Source organism: Homarus americanus, unplaced genomic scaffold (assembly GCF_018991925.1).
Source record: "Homarus americanus isolate GMGI-L3 unplaced genomic scaffold, GMGI_Hamer_2.0 scaffold29478, whole genome shotgun sequence".
In the NCBI taxonomy this organism is placed as follows: domain Eukaryota; kingdom Metazoa; phylum Arthropoda; class Malacostraca; order Decapoda; family Nephropidae; genus Homarus; species Homarus americanus.
This window is the reverse complement of record NW_024747997.1, coordinates 1,921,655-1,943,185: the sequence shown is the minus strand read 5'-3', so window position 1 is coordinate 1,943,185 and position 21,531 is coordinate 1,921,655. Positions and strand designations below refer to the sequence as shown.

Below are 21,531 nucleotides of genomic sequence, written 5' to 3'. Positions count from 1 at the left end.
CACACCTGAAACACTCTGACACACACCTGAAACACTCTGACACACACCTGAAACACTCTGACACACACCTGAAACACTGACACACCTTAAACACTCTGACACACACCTGAAACACTTATTGTCTATATGTTTTAGGCTCAGGTATTGAAAGACTACTAACCAGTTCATCCCTTTACACTGTTACTTTGGCAAGAACTTTAATCTACTTACACTTGAGAGTATTAAAGTGCAGGAATAAACACTTGAGTGTATTAAAGTGCAAGAATATACTTACACTTGAGCTTATTAAAGTGCAAGAATATACTTACACTTGATCTTATTAAAGTGCAAGAATATACTTACACTTGAGCTTATTAAAGTGCAAGAATATACTTACACTTGAGCTTATTAAAGTGCAAGAATATACTTACACTTGAGCTTATTAAAGTGCAAGAATATACTTACACTTGAGAGTATTAAAGTGCAATAAAATAAAATTAAAACATACCTACTCGGGTATTTTATTTCCATCCTTAAGAAGTGTTAGGAGACACTTGTTGACGATACAGTCTGTGTGATATTCCTCTGCCATTATCCTTCATGTCTTCAGTCTTAATGAGATACCTGCTGGGCACATGAATTATTGGATTACTTGAAGATTAGACACCCTAGTTTATTTCACCTGATATGTCCACAGGAAAAAAATATAAATATATTGAAGAAAAAGGTAAAATTAACTTAAATTACTAAAATAGCTTGAAAGAAAAGATAAATAAAGTTACCAGTGTGTTCACCTATAATCATAGAGCAACACTGGTACAAGTTCAGGTACATGCAAGATCCTGTACCTACCAATAGTAAGGTAGAACAACCTAGACCTGTTATTACCACCTGTGCTATATCACCAATTCGGGGATATGTAATGATAGTTTTTATTTGAAGAGATGCAACTTGCCTAACAATTATTGAGATATGCATGTGAATTTGGTCAGACAAGCTAGTTTATTGTGCACTCTATTGTCATCCTTAGAGTAGAGGTACAAAAATGATTACGGAGCAGAGGTCACAAAGGGTGTGATTAATAGACCCCAGTGGTCAGGATATTGAATGTTATAGAGTATTTCCAGAACATTGTTTTTTAATTATGTACGTAAGAGATAACATACACAGGGTGCAAAATGTGTCGAGTGTGTGGCCTTGTGGATGGCCAGGGGTCTATTTACACTTTCTGCTTGCTTTAAATTCACCAGCAAGTTCCTTCTTGATCACAGATTTTAGGGTTCTTTTTGACAGGTTAGATGACAAAAGTTGTTTATATTAAAACTTATAAGTTAACCCAACAACCATCCAGAAAGAAGATAACCCGCGTTCTCTGAACATAAAGTCGACTTTTAACTTAAATTATAACAGATTCTTATAATAAATTCATTGCACCAATAACACATTTCAGAATAATTTATTTCTCTCCAATTTTTCTAATTAAATCGCAAAAGAAGATGAATACAGAGATGGAAGTAATGTTTACAGTCATCAAGTCGAGGTTGTGTGTTGACGTTGACCAAGTTGAGGCGACTCTCACTAAACCTGACTATGGCCAACCTGGAGCAGGACCCTATGTTGCAGGACGATGATGTGAGTCAATATGTGAGAGAAAGCTTCAGTTCTGTTGTATTAACATTATTATTATGACTCAGAAGTGGTAAATAACGTCTCCATCACCACTCACCTCGGTGACGGGTAGACATTAGTCAGTATAATCATTTACAAGTTCACAATGTTTCATCATGTATATAGATAGAACAGATATATAAACAATGGTAAATTATAATTGATTTGATAATATTACAGTAAACAGCAACATGACCTCTGGAAATTCGGAACACAATCGATAAAACTTTCTATTTTTTCTTAACTAATTTCTGTTGTGTAATGTGATCTGATGTCTTCTTGTTGCTAATCTGATAATTTTGGATTTCTCTTCTACCACAAATCACTCTTTATGCCCCCCCCCCCCTTTAATCCCCATGCTTTCCCTCCGTTATTGTTAGGGGGGGGGGCCGAGGGGGTCTTAACTATTGTCGCCCTAGTCTATGGCTATCACATTTTTTCTCCGTACGATCTAATAAATTGTTGTAGTGTACCGTAAGTGTTTAGGACTTGGTCATTAACTAATTCTCTGATATTTTAGGGCTGATTGTTATGATCGCAGTGGTAATAATCTTTAAAAGCCAATCTTGGGTTACCTTTAATTATAGGTGGTGGATATTTTGTCGTGACCGGCTGAGTTCATACTAACTCTATTTTACCATGAGTGCGCTCTGATTGGCTAATCGTCCATTACCGGCGAACAACGCGAGAACTATATTTGACCGTGACTCTGACGGCATTTGGTATTTATTTCACCGTGAGTCAATCATTGTATAGCTATAAACATACTTAACCGTATTTCTGCTGTACACCCACGAAAAAATTATTCGGCACCCGTGTCATATTGTATCACGCCGTAAGGGTGCCGAATAATTATTTAGTGGCTGTACATGGAGACTATCATTATAAAAGAGGCGACATTTACTAGAACCTAATAGAACCTGACCTAACCAACCAAAGAAACATACCTAACCTTACCTGACTTCCTAGCCGGGACGCGGAACCCCCCGTCATATTAAACAGAAGGTACTTAGCCAATCACAGCGCACTCACAGTAAAATAGTGTTGGTAGGAACTTAGCCGACCGCGGAAAAATATCCACCACATTAGTTATAACAATTTACAGTTCACCATTGTCTGTATAACTGTACATGATGAAACTCTGTTAACCTTTGTGCAGTGGCCATTATCAACTGTTTAAGCAAGTGGTAAAAGATCAATGTTTCATAGACATTAATGCTTTCGTTCCTTATGCATGAAAAACCAGCAGCAACTTCTGAGCATTTTTGGTTGATACATAACAAGAGTAGTCCAGCCTTAGCAGTTACCTGATAAAAAGATTTCACAGAAAATAAAACTTTCTTACCTTTAAAAATACAAAATATTTAGGAGGAATACATTTTGTAAGACAGTACCAGTTTGGGGGAGCAGAATAGGCATAGGAAGACAGCCAGATATGCCCCGTTTTGATAGTAGGAATATTTTGTCGGGTAACTTAAGGCAGGGCCACTCTCGTCAAGTATTAACCAGTTGTGTATATATCATTGCACATTCCTTTTCAAAATAAATAATACTGTATGCCAATAAATAACAAGATTTTATGGTAATTTTCTCCTTAGTAATTTGGTTATTTTGTCCAGGACCTAACCTACCAATGCTAGGGTGGAAGTGAATTAATTTAGGTATGTTGGTCAGGATGTTATTTAGTTATTAACAATTTGTATGGAAAGGTAGCTTAGCGTTAGGATCCCTCACTGGCAGGCATGTCAACAATTTTACCCTAGACATGGGATCTGTACATTGCTGAACTGAATTACTCTTAAAAAATAAAAAATGAGAAAACAAAAAGGGAAGTTTCAATTCCTCCAACTTTTTATGGGTATTTTAGAGATAAGAAATAAGTTTTTTTTCTACAGTATTTTTTCAAAAAGTCGTCTGTTATAAAATAATATCATTTGTACTATCTGAGCTTATGACCTACGGTATTATATATATAAGAGATTCCAGAACAGTGATAGCAGTTAGGAAGAGTAAAAATTGGCAACCCAAATTTATATCTGGAGACTTGAACTTGAACCTACATCAAGGAAGGTTAGGTTTGGCTTGGGTAGGTTAAGTCATCAGCCTTGAGCAAGCAGAATAAATGCCAGACACGTAGCTGAGTACAGTAAGTTAGTAATGGTATGTGACCAGATTTTATGGTGAATCACTTGAAGATTAATTGTCTCAGCTTCTTATACCTGATGCTTAAATACTATAATGTTACGGGGGGGTGGTAGTGTTAGGGTTTAACATTAGGGTGGTTAATATTACAGTGAAATAGACTGGGAGGGCTAATGTTAAGATGACCCATAATGCTCTCTTTATTTCAGCCTGCAATGCGTGAAGTAGGAGCAATGGCATCAGATGACATCATATCCAGGACCCGCCTTCTAGAAAATGAGATCCGTATCATGCGTCTGGAGCAAACAAGAATAAACCACGAGATCCAGAACCAGCGGGACAAAATTCGAGAGAACTCGGAGAAGATTAAAGTGAACAAGACTCTGCCGTACCTCGTGTCTAACGTCATAGAGGTTGGTGAAATAATTGTCCGGGCATTGTTGACTTCGTGCAATTACTTTATTATACTTCAGACAATATTCCAGTTCATATTAGTACATGTTAGAGTACTTGATTTATTTGTTTCCCACAAGACTTTTTGTTCATTTGTAACTCAGCTGCTCATATATACTGTACCTTCAGTCCTCTTCATTTTACCCTGTGCTCTGTCAGTGTGGCTTTAGATGATAAATATTTCTACCTTTCTTCCCATCTAAGGTTATGCACTTGTTTAGTTTTATTATTTTCAGTATTATTTTGTTATATGATCCTAGAACACATAGTCATGGAGATTATTTCTGCAGATCTTAGATGTCGATCCCAACGAGTACGGCGAAGAAGACGGCGCTAATGTAGACCTGGACTCTCAACGTAAAGGCAAATGCGCAGTTATCAAGACCTCCACACGTCAGACCTATTTCCTCCCTGTTATTGGCCTTGTAGACGCCGAGACACTGAAACCCGGAGACTTGGTAGGCGTCAATAAGGATTCCTATCTCATCCTCGAAACGCTGCCAGCCGAGTACGACTCCAGGGTCAAGGCTATGGAGGTGGACGAGCGACCAACAGAACAGTACAGCGATATTGGCGGTCTCGATAAACAGATCCAAGAGCTGATAGAAGCCGTCGTCCTTCCCGTTACCCATAAAGAACGCTTTGAGAACCTAGGTAACAGATGCTGTGTTGATGTTATTAAAAGCTTTATAGACAGTTGTGTTATGTACAGTACTGTGGGAGCTGCAGATATTTTACGAAAACCACGAGTAGCGTAAACAGTTATGTGGTTTGTTTTGTATTATTAATCTCAAGTTATTTCATTTTTATTTATTTTCTTCAGTAATAGTATTTGTTGAGCTGTTTTGTCTTGAAATTTTAATGTTACATGATCAATATACTTAAGTGAGATAGTAGAGGGAAGAAGGTAGAAGTAAAGACATCATGAGTAAGAGAAATAAGTCGGAAAGTGAAATGTTAGTCATTGGAATTCATACACAACCATTAGGAGTTGTATTCTCTTATATAAGTGAGAAAACAAAGACTTACCAGACAGAGAAAGACAGAAACTCTTTTTCTCACGGTGAAACTCTCATGGTTAGCTACTGGGTTACTCAATATATCATTAAATTAATCAATGTTCTATTTGCCTATTATAAAAAGTTCCTTCTGATCACATTATTTTGGATTATTTTATAAGTTACATTTGTGTTATCAACGGTAAATATTTTAATTCTACCATAAATATGAATTGATTGAAAATTTGGATCTCTCACATGATACTCAACTCCTCGTGACTCTTATAACACAAAGAAAATCTCGTGAAACCAACAAAGCTAATATTTATAATTTTTGGTGTACAGGTATCCAGCCCCCTAAAGGAGTGCTGCTGTACGGCCCCCCAGGCACAGGGAAGACCTTATTGGCTCGAGCATGTGCAGCACAGACCAAGTCCACCTTCCTCAAGCTGGCAGGACCACAGCTAGTGCAGATGTTTATTGGTGATGGTGCTAAGTTGGTTAGAGATGCCTTTGCCCTTGCCAAGGAAAAGGCCCCAGCCATAATCTTCATTGATGAACTTGATGCTATTGGTGAGACCGAATTTCCATTGTTAGTACAGTAGTTAAGGTAATTAGGGTTTCTTAGCATATACTGTAATAGCCTTGATTGTATAATTCATATTATTCTCAGTATCCAAACCAAGAGGTGCAATTATAATTCTAAAGCCAGGCATTGATGATGAAGTTGTTTGATTGTGGTCAGTCACTTCTCTTATCAAGGCTATAGACTAAGGCCAGGTTTAAGGGAGGTTAATGTCATATAAGACAGAGATATGGTAAGTTGTGTGAAGCAACAGAGGTAAACCATATAGATATATGGGACCTATGTATTGAAAACAACTGTATAATACTGTTGTATTTTTAGTATTGATCTAACACTCATATCCTAATCTCCACACCTTTAGGTACAAAACGTTTTGACAGTGAGAAGGCGGGAGATCGCGAGGTGCAGCGTACTATGTTGGAACTGCTCAATCAACTGGACGGGTTTTCATCTACTACAGATATTAAGGTTGGCTCTTATGCAGTACCCATGTTTGTTTACCTATTATTTTTATGGTGATTAGTTTAATTTTACTCTTAATGTTGTTCTTATAGGTGCTAGAAAAGTGAGGATGGAGGGAAATAAAACAGTTTTATGATTACACTTTTGAAGGTAGACATGGAAAAGTGTGAAGTAATGATAAACTTGTATTTAGTAACTGCATTATTCATAAAGACTTCTACTATGGATCTCAGGTGGAAATCAGTTCAGTTGACTCAAAATTCAAGGTTGAATGATTAAATATTTTAGTAAGCATCAAGTACTCTGGTACAGTGCAGCTTTATGTAAGTCATTGTCAACAGGTTATTGCTGCCACCAATCGTGTGGATATCTTGGACCCTGCCCTACTGCGGTCTGGACGTTTGGACAGGAAGATTGAGTTCCCACATCCCAATGAAGAAGCTCGAGCACGTATTATGCAGATCCATTCTCGTAAGATGAACATCTCATCGTGTGTCAACTTTGAGGAGTTGGCAAGGTCTACTGATGACTTCAATGGTGCACAGTGCAAAGCTGTTTGTGTAGAGGCTGTAAGTGTAACATCACCAAGGCTTATAAGAGTTAACTAGAAGTTTTGTTAGAACGTATTGTCTCAAAATCTCATTATTGGTTTAATGACACTATAGAGTGTGCCAAGTTTATGTGGTGAAACATTATCTTCCCGTTATATATGCACATTGCTATGACATATAATAAGTATGTCGTAGGAAATTATTGTTATTCATTTTTCATGAGGTGAGGAGGTCACTGACGGTGGAGAGGAAGTTATGTTTTCACTGCTGATTTAATTGACTAGTATAGTGTACATAATTTTCATTTCTTAGAGACTTCACTTTAGTGCTCCTCAGCAACCACTTCCATTGCTTCCTCAAGGCAGCTGCTGAATTACCCTCCTTTGTCACCACAGCCCCTTCTTAAGTGAACTTTTCCCGTTCTGTACTAACCAGATTTTGTTTGTGTTTTCCGGGTTGGTGATCTGAATTAAGCGAGTCTGGGGTAGAGGGAGTTTACTGTAGCTTAAATGACGTATTACACTCATATTGTAGTATGGTTCTAGACACATTGGAAAGGGATAGATTGCTACATAAACTGAGTTGTCATGGTGTCAAGGTAACATAATTGATAACAGGTTAGATACTAAAGTGAGTTAACTGAATTACTATATTTACTGTATTTCAGGGAATGATTGCCCTGCGTCGACAAGCTACTACAGTGACGCACGAAGACTTCATGGACGCCATCATGGAAGTACAAGCCAAGAAGAAGGCCAATCTTAATTACTATGCGTAGAGGTCATTATCATATCTTATTTTTTTTCTCTCCTAACGAAAGTCGTCTGGCAGTTTATATAGTATGAGAGTTTAATCATCGTTTTTATTTTGGATCTTAAGTTTCATTATGTATTTAATACTGGATGTGTGTCTGAACATGATGACGTGAAATGTATTTAAAACAATAAAATGTAAAATGATTCATTATATATTTACTACCAGCTGATGGAATATGTTATTATCAAGGTAAAAGTGGAAGCCAACTCACATTACACTCCGTACCTTTACTCAAATAACATGAATGAAATGAAAATTATTCATCATTAAGACCCTCTGAGGCTGTGGTCTTTACGGCTTTGTGTCACGACTATTTAGAGAAGGAAAGCTCTCAGCGTTGGGGGGGGGGGGGCTTCCAATCACATGTATGAATAACAAATATTTAATTTGGAAGAGAATATATGTTCATAACGTCTCATTTTTATTAAGTAAATTAGTTCAAAAGTTTTTACAAAACTATATAATAATAATAATATGCTCTTAAAACAATACAGTTGTACCCCGCCTAACGCGGTTTCACTTAGCGCGTTTTCCTTTAGCTGGCGATATCGGTGAGTGTCTGGCTCGAGACGCTATTTTTAGATTTGCCCCACGCGCCACCCGCCCGCCTGCCTGCCTGTGCTCGCCTCTCCCTCCTCCTCCCTCTGCTTGGGCAAGCCGTGCGGTAAGGTTGCGCAGTGTGTGTCTTTGTTGCGTTATCACTGATGACATATGACGTATCGGACTGTGATTGGCCATGCATCCCTACCCCCCCCCTCTGCTGCTAGCTGTAATTGGCTTAAAGTATTATGACGTGCCCACCCAGGGGAGGGAGGAAAGACGACGCTTGACCTAGCCACGGCAGTTTCATCCCTCAAGGCCACACCGTGTAAACGCGCATCCATTGTTCCGTAAAATGGCTTCCGCCGGACCACCACCGCCACCAGAGAGAGACCTTTCCTTACCTGGACCCAGCGGCACTAAGCCAAAGAAGACACGACGTTCCTTAAGCTACGAGGTGAAGTACCAGATCATTCAAGATTTGGAGAAAGGAACACGGCAAGTTGATCTCGCGCGCCAGCATGGCGTCAACGAATCTACGATTCGCACGATCAAGAAGGATGCAGCCAAGATCAAAGAGCACATGAAAATCACGAAGTCTGCAGGTGCTTCATCGATCAGGTATTGCCAGAACAGGGTGCTGGCAAAAGTGGAAAATTTGCTGGTGAGTTATTTGATTCGTCAGGCGCGACGCAACATGGCGGTGGACACGCGCTCAGTGCAGGAGTATGCACGTGAGCTATACGCAGCAGTGTCACGTAAGCTGGGAATTGCAGAGCCCAAACCCTTCAATGCTTCCTCTGGTTGGCTGCATAGGTTTAAGAAGAGGAACAAGATCACCAACATCAACATTGGTGGTGAGGAAGCGAGTGCTGACCGTGTGGCGGCTAGAGATTTTCCTCCGTTCTTACGTGAGATTATGGAGGAAGGACAGTACACCGACGACCAGGTGTTTAACATGGACGAATCTGGTCTTTTCTGGAAAAAGCTACCATCCAAGACCTTTGTTGTAAAGAATGCCAGCAAGATTCGGGGCCGGAAGATGCAGAAGGAACACATCACCGTCCTGTTTACCACCAATGCCTCCGGTACCTGTAAACCAAAGTTATCGGTGATTCACACAGCCCGCAAGCCGCACGCCTACAAGAATATGGACATGAACAAGCTTAATGTCCACTGGCTAACCGCACGTAAGGCGTGGATGTCCTCTTCTCTGTCCCTCTTCTGGTTTGACAACTGTTTTGTTCCTGACGTGAAGAAATTCTGCGAGCAACAGAATGCTCCATTCAATATTTTGTTGCTCCTTGACAACGCACCTGGACACTCGCCCCTACTTATGGATCGTCACCCCAACGTAAAAGTGGTCTTCCTTCCTCCCAACACTACGTCATTAATCCAGCCCATGGACCAGGAGTTGATTTGCAATGTGAAAGCTGCGTACTCTGCAAAGAAGTTCAAGCTCCTGAACGACTGTACCAACACCAAGGATGAGTTGCGTATGCTGGGTGACACCGACAGCGAGAGTAAAAGCGACGAGGACAAGGAACAAGAGGTGGCGGCTCAAGAACTTCTCGTCAAACAATTTTGGAAGAAGTTTAACGTCAAACAAGCCGTAGACTTCTTGGTGGAGGCATGGGATCTGCTGACTATTGCTACGATTCGTCACGCATGGAGACATGTGTTGCATGGCATACCAGCTGAGAAGAGGAGTGAACCTGTGACTGATGAGGTTCAGACTATTGCAGTAGCAGTGGACCTTGCCAGAGAAGCTGCGCTCAATATTACAGCTGAAGGCTTCTCCGAGACCACCAACGAAGACATCATGGAGGTGATCAGAGATCCTGAAGTGACTGCCGACGAGATGTTGGAAGAAGATCACGTCAGTGAAGAGGAGGAAGAAGGTGCGTCATTCTCCGAAGAACACAGTTTAAGTCATAGTGATATTAAGTGTGCCATAGAGTGTGCAGAGAAAATGAAGTCCTTCCTTTCCCGCGACAATGACCGCTATGAAGTCTTCCATACCCGGCTGGTACAAGCTATGGAGCCGTACATCACGGTGTATCACAACATAAACAACAGCCGTCAAAAAAGCATAACCGAGTTCTTCGCCCGCAACCCACCACAGCCAGCCCAAGCCAGTGATAGTGACAGAGGTAGAGACAGTGAAGATGACTTTGAGGGATTTGTCAGGGAGGCCATAACAACTGTGGGTGACAGTGACTCACCTGAGGGCCAGTAGCCTGCCCTCTGCCTCGGAACCAGCCTCCATCCCCGTACGCCGACCCATCTCTTCTACTACCGTAAGTGTTCCACCTAAGTTTTAGTTTTCTAATCTAACCTTTATTTTTCCTATGTTAACCTTTATTTTTCCTAACCTAACCTCTTCTATATTACTTGTTTTTTCATACCATCATAAAGTTAAGATAAAATTTTTACTACAACAGTTATGTGTCGTCAAAAAGTGGAGTTTGGGGGTCGGGCCGGTTTCTATTGGAATTAATCCCAGATGTTCTGTTGTTCACTTAACGCGGTACCCTCTGGGTTTTATTGACCGCGTCAAGTGGGGTACAACTGTACCAAGTAGAGTACAGATGGTATCATATAACAAACACGTATTAAATAACACCAAAGAGTACAATATAAAGAAAACATCCTTCACTACCTGCATAAACAGTATCCATTCCTGCTTATGTTGACAAATTATTCAGAGAAGTTGTAAGAAATGACACGAGTTAGGAACCTGACAACAGACCAGCATGGAGAGCTGCCTGTAGGTAACCCACAAACATGGAAAATAGCTGTAAAACGATTATGATGATAATTTAGTTCCTCACCTACCTACTCACTTAAATGCTTAATAAAGTGTATACAGTTTCAGCACTGTATACATGTATGTATAGTAGTCCCTCAACAATTCATGCAGTAGATATTCCTGTATATATAGCTACAAATATAGTAGTGTGTTGGATAAAGACCAGGTGGGTCCAACAATGCCAGCAATGAGGTACAACAGTGAAACAAATACTGAGAGTATGGGAAGGGAGAAGACCCTCTGAGGAGTTACATAGTTTAATTGGCCAGGACAAATACAGTAACTGGGAATGAACTCTGCCCATAAATACAGATACAGTGCTTGAAGAGTGGAGTTAATACCGTCGCAAAAAGTCTAGGTTATACTGTATAAATAGTCTGTACTTTCTTTAGTAATTATGTGAAGTAGTCTCGACAATTCTCACAGAACCACCACGGCCATACCTGGTGATGTACAGTAACTCGTGACCAACTTGGAAAGCATTCTCATTATCCTAACAGAATATCAGACTGTTTTATGAACCTACATAATATACTTAGCAACAAATATGATTAAAATGACTGTTTCTTCACATCCCAGTAACTATTTAACTTGCTCTGACTCGGATACACAACATACTGTACAGGGAAAATTGGTGTCCCTCTACAAGTACTACCTGATACATACAGTACATCATTCCCCACAATCCTTGGTGTGAAAATAGCATGACATACCCTCATAGTCCCTGATACAGTTTATTAAAGATACAGTGAAGTACAAATACAGCAGCTTAGAGGTGCCAAAGTCTTTACACAACAGCTGAATAATATTGTCAAAAACTTTCTGTTCTTTCTTGGGATTGAACTAGAGAGTTTTAGGGATGTACATAACTCTTCTTTGATTGATTATTTACAATAAATAATATAAATTGAATAAAAGATAATCCTAGATACATATATACTGTACATACACCAATAAAAGAGCTATAAATTATCTCACATAAAAATACTTCCTAAACTTTCCTTCCATAAAAACCATTGCTGAATAAAAAAAAAGAATCCAAATAGTGTATGACAATAGGTAATGATAATTATATCATTGTGTTTGTGGTAGTGTAAGACAAGAAAATTCAAACACTTATGAGGAATGAATTACATTTGACTGATACAATGAAAATTTAAAATTAGATATAAGGAAAACTGAGAACAGTACATGCATTAGGCACATCTCCATCAGCCTTGAGTTTGAATCACAGCACTTGACTACATGTAACTTAACAAGAACCCCCAAACAACTTTCAACTGTTCTCATTGTTTTTTCCTAAAACTTCCACTGACTTTGTAGTTTCATTTTCCAGGTTCTTCTCGGCCTTAGCATCATTTCCTTCATCACACTCTTCATCATTTATATAGTTTTCATCGTCATCTTTCCCTGTGGCACCTTTCCTGGCTGGTATAATAGATAGAAGAGATTCCTTCCAGGACTTCCCCTTGACGACCCCCAGCAGGATTTGATATACGTGATCAACAGTTAATACCTTCCGGGTCTTCATCTCAATGAAGTCATCTAAAGGTAGTTTAGCGTGTTTGATGCCTTTCTCGATGGCCAATTTGTAGCACAGACCTTTGTGGACGTTGTGATCCACTAATCCACCAATAACATACACTTTTGTGTCATCCAGGGATGTGATCACATTTTCAGACTCACTGGTAAGGTAAACAACTTCTTCCTTTGGGAAAATATCCATATAGTACTCAGGTTTGAAATAAACATCCCAGTTCTGGTAGCCATCTTGTTTAGCCATGACAGCTTCACACTTTCCCTCGAAACTCGTCACATAAAGCTGCATTGGGTCTGTCACCCGCCTGTTAGCACTGTAACACCGACTAATTTGTTTGACACACTGAGACAGGTGTTTTTCAATCATGAGGTCGTCAAAGGACATGTCAATGGCAATTCTCTGTTTACAACTACTAGCAGCCATAGTTACTTCTTTGAGTCGTTTTCTGATGTTGCCACAAGGTTCCCCAGCAGCACGTTTAGCCTCCAGGCGGTGACGCAGTTTTTCTTTCTCTCTTTTCTTACGTTCCTGTTTAGTGTCGAGCCACTTCTGACGTCTTAGAAACTTTTTCCTCTGTCTTTTGGATAATGGTTGAGAATCTTCTCCATCTACACTGTTGCCTGGATCAGTGACCTCTCCTTTCCCTTCATTGCTGCCCTCAACCATCTCTACTTCTCCTTCTTGTTTTACTCCTTCTGAACTGTTTGTTTCATCACTCTCCATTCTTAAAATATTGATTTGAAAGTCATAAAAAATCCATTAGAAAGTTTACATTGCAAAAAAATATTGTCTCCAACTTAAATCATCACTTTAAACATATTATCATGTGTAACAAAGTCAGCAATACAAATATCTGACTCCTCTTTTATCATACTGTACTTTATTTACTTTAACTAGAGAGAAGCATTAATTGTCTTTTAGGATGTGAGCAGAAATATTGGGGGCTGTAAAAGTGGACACAATATTGTAAGTGGTCTGGGGTGGTAGAGGTCAAGGCTACATCTTATTTCAACAGGAAGGAACCACTGAGCAATAAAAAACTCGAATATATTTAACTAAACTGCATATCATAGTAATCCACTCCTGCTAAAATCAGATAAACTGTACATCATGATGGTAGTTTTCATTCCCTGGAGTGAGTGGAGCAGTGAGTCTACTTGCTCCTCATAAGAACAGTAAGAATTTATGTTCAAAAGCAACGAATTTCCACATAAGGAAAGTTTCTAGAATAGCGGGATTTACTAAGCCATGAAATAAATAAATATACTGTATAGGTTTCTCTGGACTGAGTTTATAATTTTTAGATTTATTTCTCGTATTATTCCAGAAAATCTAACCTAACCTAACCTAGATCTCGTGTGATCCTGTACACTTGTAATTAAATGTTGTGGATCAAGGTACGGCAGCCATATTGACGGACTGTGTTGTTAATGGTTATGTTAGGTTAGGTTAGTCAGGAAGAAGGCCATCTTAGTAACTATTATTGTATAGTCTGCCCACCATACATGCCCATTAGGTTGCTATACCAATAAACATCGACGTTCACATATGGCTCTCCCCGACAGTAACTCAATAAAATATTCCCTGGCACTCCCCGACAGTAACTCAATAAAATATTCCCTGGCACTCCCCGACAGTAACCCAATAAAATATTCCCTCGCACTCGCCGACAGTAACTCAATAAAATATTCCCTGGCACTCCCCGACAGTAACTCAATAAAATATTCCCTGGCACTCCCCGACAGTAACTCAATAAAATATTCCCTGGCACTCCCCGACAGTAACCCAACAAAACTACTCCCTGACACTCCCCGACAGTAACTAACCCCCAAAAAACACTCTCTGGCACTATCTTATTCTCCTCTTGTCTCTCCTACTTCACCACAACTCCAAATAAAACAACAATAGTGAACATCTTACCCAAATTATCAAGAGTTATGAGTGGAAGAGACGGCAGGAGGAGATGTCTGGCCCTCACGTGTTGTTGACATTGTTGGCGTTCGTGGTAAGGTAATCCGGATCTATCCTCTGTCACACACTAGCGTTCGTGACTAGTTGTGACGTCATGCACCGGGTGTTGAGATAATTATGGAGATAGATAGATATATATAGTTAAACAGATAGATAGGTAGAAAATATAGATATTAATAGATAGATAGAAAAATAAACAGGCAATGAATGATAGATAAATGAAGACAGAACAGATAGGTTGATGTATAGATGTTTAACTACATGCAAGACCAATTCTGTGCCTTAACTACCTATATACTACACGATATTTCACTACAGAACATAATTGCTTTATTACCTCATAAAATAGCTGAAAAGTGAAAGACTAATTTGTTTTACGCGAAGATAGAAATGTTTGTATTCCTTTAGCTTTTTTTTAGATTATGTTGAATTAATGTCTATAGGTTTTGTCAGGGTAAGTTTGGTTAGGTTATTTTTTTGGAATGTTAAATGATATATAATGTAGCAGTATGTGGTATGTTGTTCCTCTGATGTAGTTAGTTGAAATTTTGACATAGTTTAGTGGGGGGAGGTCAGGTGTTCTGGTTACTCAGATTGAAACTGTGTCTGCAGTGATTAGTTGAAGAAAGTTGAAGAATTCTTATTTGATCACATGAAGTTAATGTCAGTACAGAGCTGCTGGCATTCGTTTCCTGAAGCATTTACAATTTTCTTCGTGTTTATAAGGTAAGGAAGCATTTATGTTCTATGGTAGGTAGTTAAGGCGCGCGCAATTGGTTTTGACTTACCAAGCATCATATAAATTTGGTAACGCGTTTGATGGCGTAAAATCAGGAGCACCGGTGTTGATATTCGACGAAATTGGGAACTTTCTAAGAATTAAATGCTGTTACATAAATTCAAGTGACAAAAACCGGATCAGCTGAGTTCATAAAACATAAAACACAGTAGATGTCACAAAAAGAAACATTTACAATTAGTGTACGTACAATACAAACAGTAAAAGGTCACAAAAATAAAAGAAATTTGTGTTTTATAAATCAAGTGATCATTAAAATATAAATGTACAGGAAACGAAGGGTTCAAGTAAATCCCACAGCATTCCAGTGTAAATTTTCACTACATCATGCACATAAATTTATTGAGTAAAATCTTCAGATAAGTTTACACTGGTTCGTACATAGACAATTTCCTCAACTTAAGGCCCATTTTTGGTGAGGTTACATTAATAAAAGCCCCAGTTATGACAAGCTTTCTCTATTATACCTAACTGTGGCAAAGCTTCCCTTTTTACAGTGTGTCCCTGACTGAGACCCTTATTGGTGAGGCCAACTTTCAACATGCAATAATGTCACCGAGAGTAAAGGAAGTTTTAAACACAGGTGATATTAAACTGCCCAGGTCTGCCAAAAAAAATGAAGGCCATTCGTAATCAGGTGCGGTTATCATCCCCCGTGAAATAATAGGCAACTATCACTATTTCTACACCTGTACTATCAATGTAAACTATGAACTTCTCTGACGATATTACCCAATAAATATATATTCATCTACCTGAACGATTTTGTAAACCCGCACTGGCAACAAAACAAGATAGATAAATAAAAGAATACTGTGAATATTTCCTATTATCCAAACACCGCCCAACACCATGGTGCAACTACACTCGGTACGTTTATTAGACGTGACCTTCAGAGACCATTACTGTTGTTGTGTGTATCTCTCGTTTACCGTACAAGGAAGAACAAAGTGTAAATAATAATAATAAAATATAGTAACACATCTGATATCGTTTTCTACAAATAAGAGACAACAGTAAACTTTCTTTGGTAATAAATTATAAATAGGATAAACTAATATAAATATGGCAGCGGGTTTTTTTTTATTCATGTGTAAATTTGAGTAAAATATAATATTCTCATTTTTTTTTAATATTCTTTTTCGTAAAGTAATATATATAAATAATGTTTGTAATTTGTTATAAACAGTATATTATGCAGTTGATGATTGACTCCAACCACCACGACCTCCACAAGTGTTCAATAGTCTTAGCATAGCCTTGAGGGAATCGATTTCTTGTTCATTATTAACTTTATGTCTACGTTATTTATATGTTTCTGATGAACGAAATGTGAATATAGAATGTTTATATTTGTGTGTGATGACATTTACTTACTGAATATCAATGTGGGGATTTACTGTTAATTATTATTTGTGTACCTGTATTGTCTATGTGTATGAAGGACCAATTTCAACTTTAGTGATGATTTTTAATGAATATATATATATCTATCTGTCTATTCGTTTATATCTACTTGTCCGTTTGTCCGTCTATCAACTCAATGTCGTAACACGGAACTAGACAATATACAGTACAGTATACATAAGGAACCCGGAAGAGTAACTTAGAGACAAAGAAGAAATACTACAGCTATACTTTACAAGGCCAGCCGCCGGGTACCACCTATTATGAAGTGTGGGCAATGTTTGTGTTCTGTTCCTTTGTCTTACACACTCATACATACATACATACATACATACATACATACATACATACATACATACATACATACATACATGCACACCCGGATTGATGTGTCCTAATGCAAGTGGTTTTTTTAATTCACTAGTGATGCATATACTGTATGTAGTGGGTAATGCGTTTCAGATGGATAAAGAGATATACATATATAGACAACGCAGGTATACAGTATACATAGACAGTATTGATATTTAAGTGTGGATAAAGGATTAATTTTATTGGCAATACCCGGAAAAGAATAATTTATCTGTCCTGAGCCGTGAGCAGTTTGACTTAAAAAAATGCGAGGCTGCAGTGGACGGTTGATCTGGCCAAACTTCTTCTGCACTAAGAGTTCTTTTTGTTTAACCGTTGTTTTTTGGGGGGAAATGAAGAAAGTAAACACCGATTAGGTCAGGGATGGTTAGGTTAGGTTAGTTAATGTTGGATTAAATTTGGTTAGGTTAGGTACTGTTAGATCACGGCATCAGGAATTTCCGAGTTAAAACGCTCTAAACAGTGTCCTCGACTGAACGTCCCTCACTCGACCAGACCAGCAGGTAGAATGTGGTAGTGAACGTGATGACCCTCCCAGCGGTGGTGGTGGTGGTCAGCCAGGAAGTGCCCACACACAACCTCGCCTTAATGTGAACTCTAAGACAAGCACAAAAAAAAAAGAACACCAATGTCACAATGAACGATAACACGGAATCTTACTTGAACGAAAGAATATTGAAAACTATTGAATTCGGTAAACCCAACCAAGTACCACAATGAATGTTCACCTGCCTGTACTCCTGCACTGATGAAAGAATAATGAAAACTAAATCAATATAAACATACGATGAGTTTATTGAATATATTTATCTATTTATCTACGGTAGAAATTATAGTTTCCCACGTACGAGTTTTTTGTACAGCAAATGTTTGAACTGAATCGTAAAGAAACCACACGTACCTTTAATAAATATCTAGTGTGTGTGTGTGTATACATGTATAAGTCTTCATATGTAATTTTTAACGTGTATGTCCGTTTGATTCTTAATATATGCTTGTGTATCCGTAGAATTGTTACTTGATAATTTCTACTGCGTATGCAATGTGTACATTTTAATTCCTGTGTATATGCATATAATTGTTAGTTGTATAATTTGTGTTGCATTTATAGTTCTTAATATATAAATTATTATGTATATACAGTACTCACAATTCTTAGTTTATAATTTCTCACAATATTACATCACTGAGAGAATACCAGCAAGGGTTAACACCATAATATAAACTAAACTCATTTAGTTCAATAACATTAATATCAACATGAGTTGTATTGTGTTATAAAGGCCTCAATCTTTATATAAGATTTAGAGCATTTATTTATTATTTACCTTTAGGGCGAATATTCTTAGTAAGAATCTTTAAGAATTTCTATTTTGGTTATAATCGATTAATTTATTAGTTTTTTTAAGCTTTTATGTAAGACATTTATGAAGTGTCGGATTTGTTTTAACAGAAATACAAAAACTTGAAAGTTATTGCAGTGAAACAATTGTACCATTACTTATCTAATTTACCCTATTTTTATAAAAAAATTAATGGTAATTTCTGGGTAAGTTGTAAGTGCGTCAGTTTAAAGAAAGCTCCCATTATGTTACCTGTCTTCAGGAAACTTGTGGTGAGCGCATCACTTCTCTTCCTGTAAAAAGTCTCGTGTTTGTGAATCAGTATTGAGGAATGTGAAGACGTCCAGTACTTGTCGCACCATCCCAGGTAATGTAATGGTATGACGTCACTACTGCTGCCGACGTCACCAAGACGCTCTTGATGACGCACCTTCACCCACCAATCAGCGGGCCCAGTGAGACAACATTCATATAAGTATGAGGTTCATTTGCTTGCATGTACTTTAGAAAATCGTCTTCATTGCACAAACTCTGTATTTTTTTTAATTTGTTACATCGTATTCAACCTTATGTTAACATTATATTCCACAAAATAAATCTGATTTAATTTAGTTCTGGTTAGATAAAAATATATATAAAAAAATATTCACCGAAAAATGTCTTAAGTTCATTCAACCAATGAGGAGTTCTCGAGACGTTCCAAGACACTGGTGACGTCATAGGGTGGACGCTGGCGGGTTGAGTAAGGAAGATGTATTAGTTAAGGTAATTCCCACAATATATAGGAAAGACCAGCAACATAACGCAAAAACGGAGGAAAATATATCGTGAGGGGAAAGTTACTCTTGGCCAACATGCGGAAACGTGAGATCACTAACTGTGTGATTCACCCCAGCGGATATAATTATAATTATTAACATTACTGGGCATTCCTTCATTAAACCAACTCACAGTTTACCAGTGTGAACCTGTATGACTTAAACTTATTGTATTAACCGCCTAAAAAAACACCTTGGGACTAGAGTAAACATGTTTAGCCCAGAGCTTGAGACACTTCCCTCCCAAGCCACACACATGAGGGGGTTACTTGGCTAGATATTTATCACTTGAATTATCCTTGTATATTTTGGGGGCTATATTTCTTATCCTTGTTTTTATGTTTTTATTATAGTAATTTATCTTTATTAGACGGTAAATCTCTTAGGTATTTTTAGTATCTAGTTTATGTACGCATCTTACATTGTCTGCTGAGTATACGATGGTGGAGTGCATGTATACAATGGTAAACATACATACATACATACATACATACCTTAATATTTTTCTTAGACTATTTACTACACAAAGCCTAATTTGTCTTATGTGTTAAATTTAAGTAAAGATACACATTTTCAGCCTCTGGAGCCTATCGCGTTTATCTTAGGTAATATCTACTGACTTGACACCCGAGTAAACATCCTTGTATTTATTGACTGTAGTAATAGTGGGAGCATTACTGGTGATAGCGGTGGTGGTAGTGATAGTAGTAGTCGTAGTGTTAGTAATGGTGATGGTAGTAGTAGTGTTGGTGAGGCATTACTGGTGATAGTGGTGGTGGTAGTGATAGTAGTATTGTTAGTAATGGTGATGGTAGTAGAAGTGTTGGTGATGGTGGTAGTAATAGTGGTAGTAGTAGTAGTAGTTGAGGTAGTGAGTCACTCAGCTATCGCCATGAGTCATATGAGATGAGTCGTCAGATCACGGCAGCTCTCGTATCCAAGACCTCATGTCGCCTTGTTCCATGTCGTCCGGGGAGTTACCACCACTCAAACAAGCATCTTGAGAGCGCTCGTCAGCCACACTATGATTGGCTAAGGCAGTACATGACGTTACAGTACTCCTGAATATAGACTTAGGATTTTTACAGCGTCCCTGAGGATGACAGCAATAGACTTAGCGTAAACTAACCAACTTGACACAACGTAACGTAATATAATCTACGTAACCAAACCTAACCTATCCTAACCTAACCCACTAGCTGCTGAGTGATGGTAAAACAATCTTGCGTGCGTGGACACATACATTCTGCCTGGTTGGTGAAGTAACCCCCTCTCCCCCTCTCCGCCCCTCCACCTCCCCTACCTCTCTTGGCTGCTCAGTACTGAGAACCACGGTTCCATGACAAAACCCCAACGGGGTTGTCATTTATCAACACTAACCTAACCTAAACATAAGTGTTTTCTTTTATATTTTATATATGAGACTGGGGTTTTGTCCGGTCACCGAGAACCACACCACCAACGGCTGCCTGGATACAGACACCAGGAAAACGTCTCCAAGATTAACAAAGACACTGACAATTTTCTGACATTCAAATATAAGCTGCGATAAGGCATCAGGGGGTACACTACAGGATACCGCAATGACGTCATGTGGTCCAAATTAAATCAGACCAATCACAAGCGTTCTGTAGAGTGACGACCCTAAGTTTGTAGAGGAAAATATATAATGATACTGTGCTACTTAATATGGTAATTTGTTTTGATTCACTGAGTCATACTGTGAATATTTCTCATAACTGATGATATTCAATGTGGACAAATGTAAAGTTCTTAGTCTGGGAGATGTAAACAGAGAAACCAGATACCAGATGAACAACGATGTTATTGAGAAATCCGTCTGTGAGAAAAAGATTTAGGAGTAATGATAAGCAGGAATCTTAAGCCAAGTAAACAATGTGTATTTGCTCGTAACAAGGCTAATAAAGTACTTGGGTTCATACAAAGGAGTGTTAGTTACAAGACTAGCGAGGTCATCCAAAAACTGTATCTAGCGCTTGAGACCACACCTGGATTACGCAGTTCAGTTCTGGTCACCGTACTACAGAATGGATATAGAATCCCGAGAAAGAATTCAGAGGAGAATGACAAGACTAATCCCGGGCATCAGGAACCTTGAGTACAGAGACAGGTTAAAGCATCTTAATTTGCACTCCCTCGAGAGACGTAGAGTGAGGGGCGACATGATAGAGATGTATAAATGGAAGTCAGGGCTAAACAAAGGGGACATTACAAAGGTACTCAAACTAACCAATCAGGAGCGAACTCGTAACA

The 21,531-nt window shown here is 38.5% G+C and overlaps 2 protein-coding genes across 3 annotated transcripts; one reads left to right on the top strand and one right to left on the bottom strand.

The window, feature by feature from the left end:
* The first annotated feature begins 1,469 nt into the window (after nt 1–1,469).
* On the top strand, nt 1,470–7,798 carry LOC121879918 (26S proteasome regulatory subunit 6A-B). Of its 2 annotated transcripts, none has more exons than XM_042386728.1 (7): nt 1,470–1,611; nt 3,999–4,202; nt 4,533–4,896; nt 5,586–5,813; nt 6,188–6,294; nt 6,630–6,857; nt 7,507–7,798. In XM_042386728.1, the coding sequence occupies exons 1-7, from the start codon at nt 1,570–1,572 to the stop codon at nt 7,615–7,617; spliced, it is 1,284 nt and encodes a 427-aa protein (XP_042242662.1). In that variant the 5' UTR covers nt 1,470–1,569; the 3' UTR covers nt 7,618–7,798. The 2 variants fall into 2 exon arrangements, with proteins under 2 accessions (XP_042242662.1, XP_042242660.1); XM_042386726.1 differs by having other exon boundaries at nt 1,494–1,623.
* A 3,450-nt stretch (nt 7,799–11,248) lies between these two features.
* On the bottom strand, nt 11,249–14,550 carry LOC121879919 (tRNA methyltransferase 10 homolog A-like). Its single transcript, XM_042386729.1, has 2 exons — nt 14,468–14,550; nt 11,249–13,271 (listed from the first exon to the last, which is right to left on the bottom strand). The coding sequence occupies exon 2, from the start codon at nt 13,268–13,270 to the stop codon at nt 12,284–12,286; it is 987 nt and encodes a 328-aa protein (XP_042242663.1). The 5' UTR covers nt 13,271; nt 14,468–14,550; the 3' UTR covers nt 11,249–12,283.
* Nucleotides 14,551–21,531: the final 6,981 nt, after the last annotated feature.

Coding starts and splice junctions, on each gene's coding strand:
- LOC121879919 (XM_042386729.1), bottom strand. CDS start 13,270: ATGGAGAGTGATGAAACAAACAGTTCAGAAGGAGTAAAACAAGAAGGA.
- LOC121879918 (XM_042386726.1), top strand. CDS start 1,570: ATGGCCAACCTGGAGCAGGACCCTATGTTGCAGGACGATGATGTGAGT. Junction 4,897..5,585: donor AGAACGCTTTGAGAACCTAG/GTAACAGATGCT, acceptor TTTGGTGTACAG/GTATCCAGCCCCCTAAAGGA. Junction 6,295..6,629: donor CATCTACTACAGATATTAAG/GTTGGCTCTTAT, acceptor CATTGTCAACAG/GTTATTGCTGCCACCAATCG.